This window comes from Entamoeba histolytica, genomic scaffold (genome assembly GCF_000208925.1).
Source record: "Entamoeba histolytica HM-1:IMSS scf_1104750516893 genomic scaffold, whole genome shotgun sequence".
In the NCBI taxonomy this organism is placed as follows: Eukaryota; Evosea; order Mastigamoebida; family Endamoebidae; genus Entamoeba; species Entamoeba histolytica.
In genome coordinates, this window is record NW_001916104.1 from 1 (window position 1) to 1,229 (window position 1,229).

Genomic DNA, 1,229 nt, shown 5'->3' on the forward strand with positions numbered 1-1,229 from the left:
AAAAGTGTACATATACACAAAACAGTGTTTCGTGCCCCATCTGCAATTTCGAGACGGTGATGACTACAACAAAGGATTTCAGCAAGAAGGAGTTGATATGTCCAAATTGTTACAATTCAAAGAACGACTATATGGCAGAAGACCACAGCGGTTGTCTGAATTGCATGAACCCCAAATGTAAATTCAGTCGGGAGTATACTAAAGTATGTCTCTGCAGTGTGTGTGGTGGGGAGATGTGCCTTTCGCTGCTTCAGAACAAATACAGTTGTTTCTGTTGTACTTGTGAAAGCCATATTGAATGGAGCGCTGATGTTAAAAAAGCCACAATTGGTGTTCCTTGTGAGAAGTGCAAACAATATCATACCATCGATATTACTCTCAAGAACGGACAGACTGTTACTGGCTGCCTTCAATGTGACCTTCCAATAAAAAAATTGTCTGACATCAAAGCAGTGTTTCCTGGTGAAGAAAAACGTGGTGGACGTCGAGGAAGAGGTGTGTATCGTGGGAGAGGTGGATTTTCATCAAGAGGTCGTGGAGGCTCTCACGCATCTTCTCGCGGTGGTTCTTCAAGTCGAGGACGTGGTGGCAATACAAGAGGAAGAGGTGGTCGAGGTAATTAACACTTTCAATTTCAAGTTCTTTTCAATTCCTCAATCTCATAATTCTTTGGTTCAACAAAAACAAAATTCCGATTTTTAAAATCAACATTAAAAGTGTGTTATATGCTTTCCATATTATCAGTCTTCTCGACCTTTTCAATCTTTGCGGGTTTCACTGGAATATCGTCACTGTCTTCGCTACTCTCAGATGATGATGAACTTTCATCGTCACTTTCTTTGTCTTCTTTGTTGTTCTCAATGGGAACATCTTTGACTACAAGGAGTGGATTTTCTGCAACACGTTCGGGACTTTTTGTTATTACAATACAGTTGGAAAGAAAGTCATTCACTACGTTCGACTCTCTCACATCGATTTTTCGGAGCAAATTGCATTTCAAGAGACTTGTAATTGCCTTGTCGCTCACTTTCGTACGTATCAAATAAAGCACTTCTAGCCATTTACAGTTGACCATTTCCTCAACGCCATCATCATCAACAGATGTATTCGACAAATCTAGACGCTTCAAATGTTCAATTTCACTCAAATATTTCCACACGAATTTTCCTCCAATTTTGTTGCATCCATTCAGTCTCAAAGTCTCCACAGAAAGCTCTCCCATCTCTTTC

At 40.2% G+C, this 1,229-nt stretch overlaps 1 protein-coding gene across 1 annotated transcript; it reads left to right on the plus strand.

Annotated features, from left to right (window-relative positions):
* Window positions 1-164: 164 nt before the first annotated feature.
* On the plus strand, window positions 165-623 carry EHI_040950 (uncharacterized protein; the record flags this gene model as incomplete). Its single annotated transcript, XM_001914565.1, has 1 exon — window positions 165-623. One exon carries the CDS (start codon window positions 165-167, stop codon window positions 621-623), a length of 459 nt encoding a protein of 152 aa, XP_001914600.1.
* Between the last annotated feature and the right edge of the window lie 606 nt (window positions 624-1,229).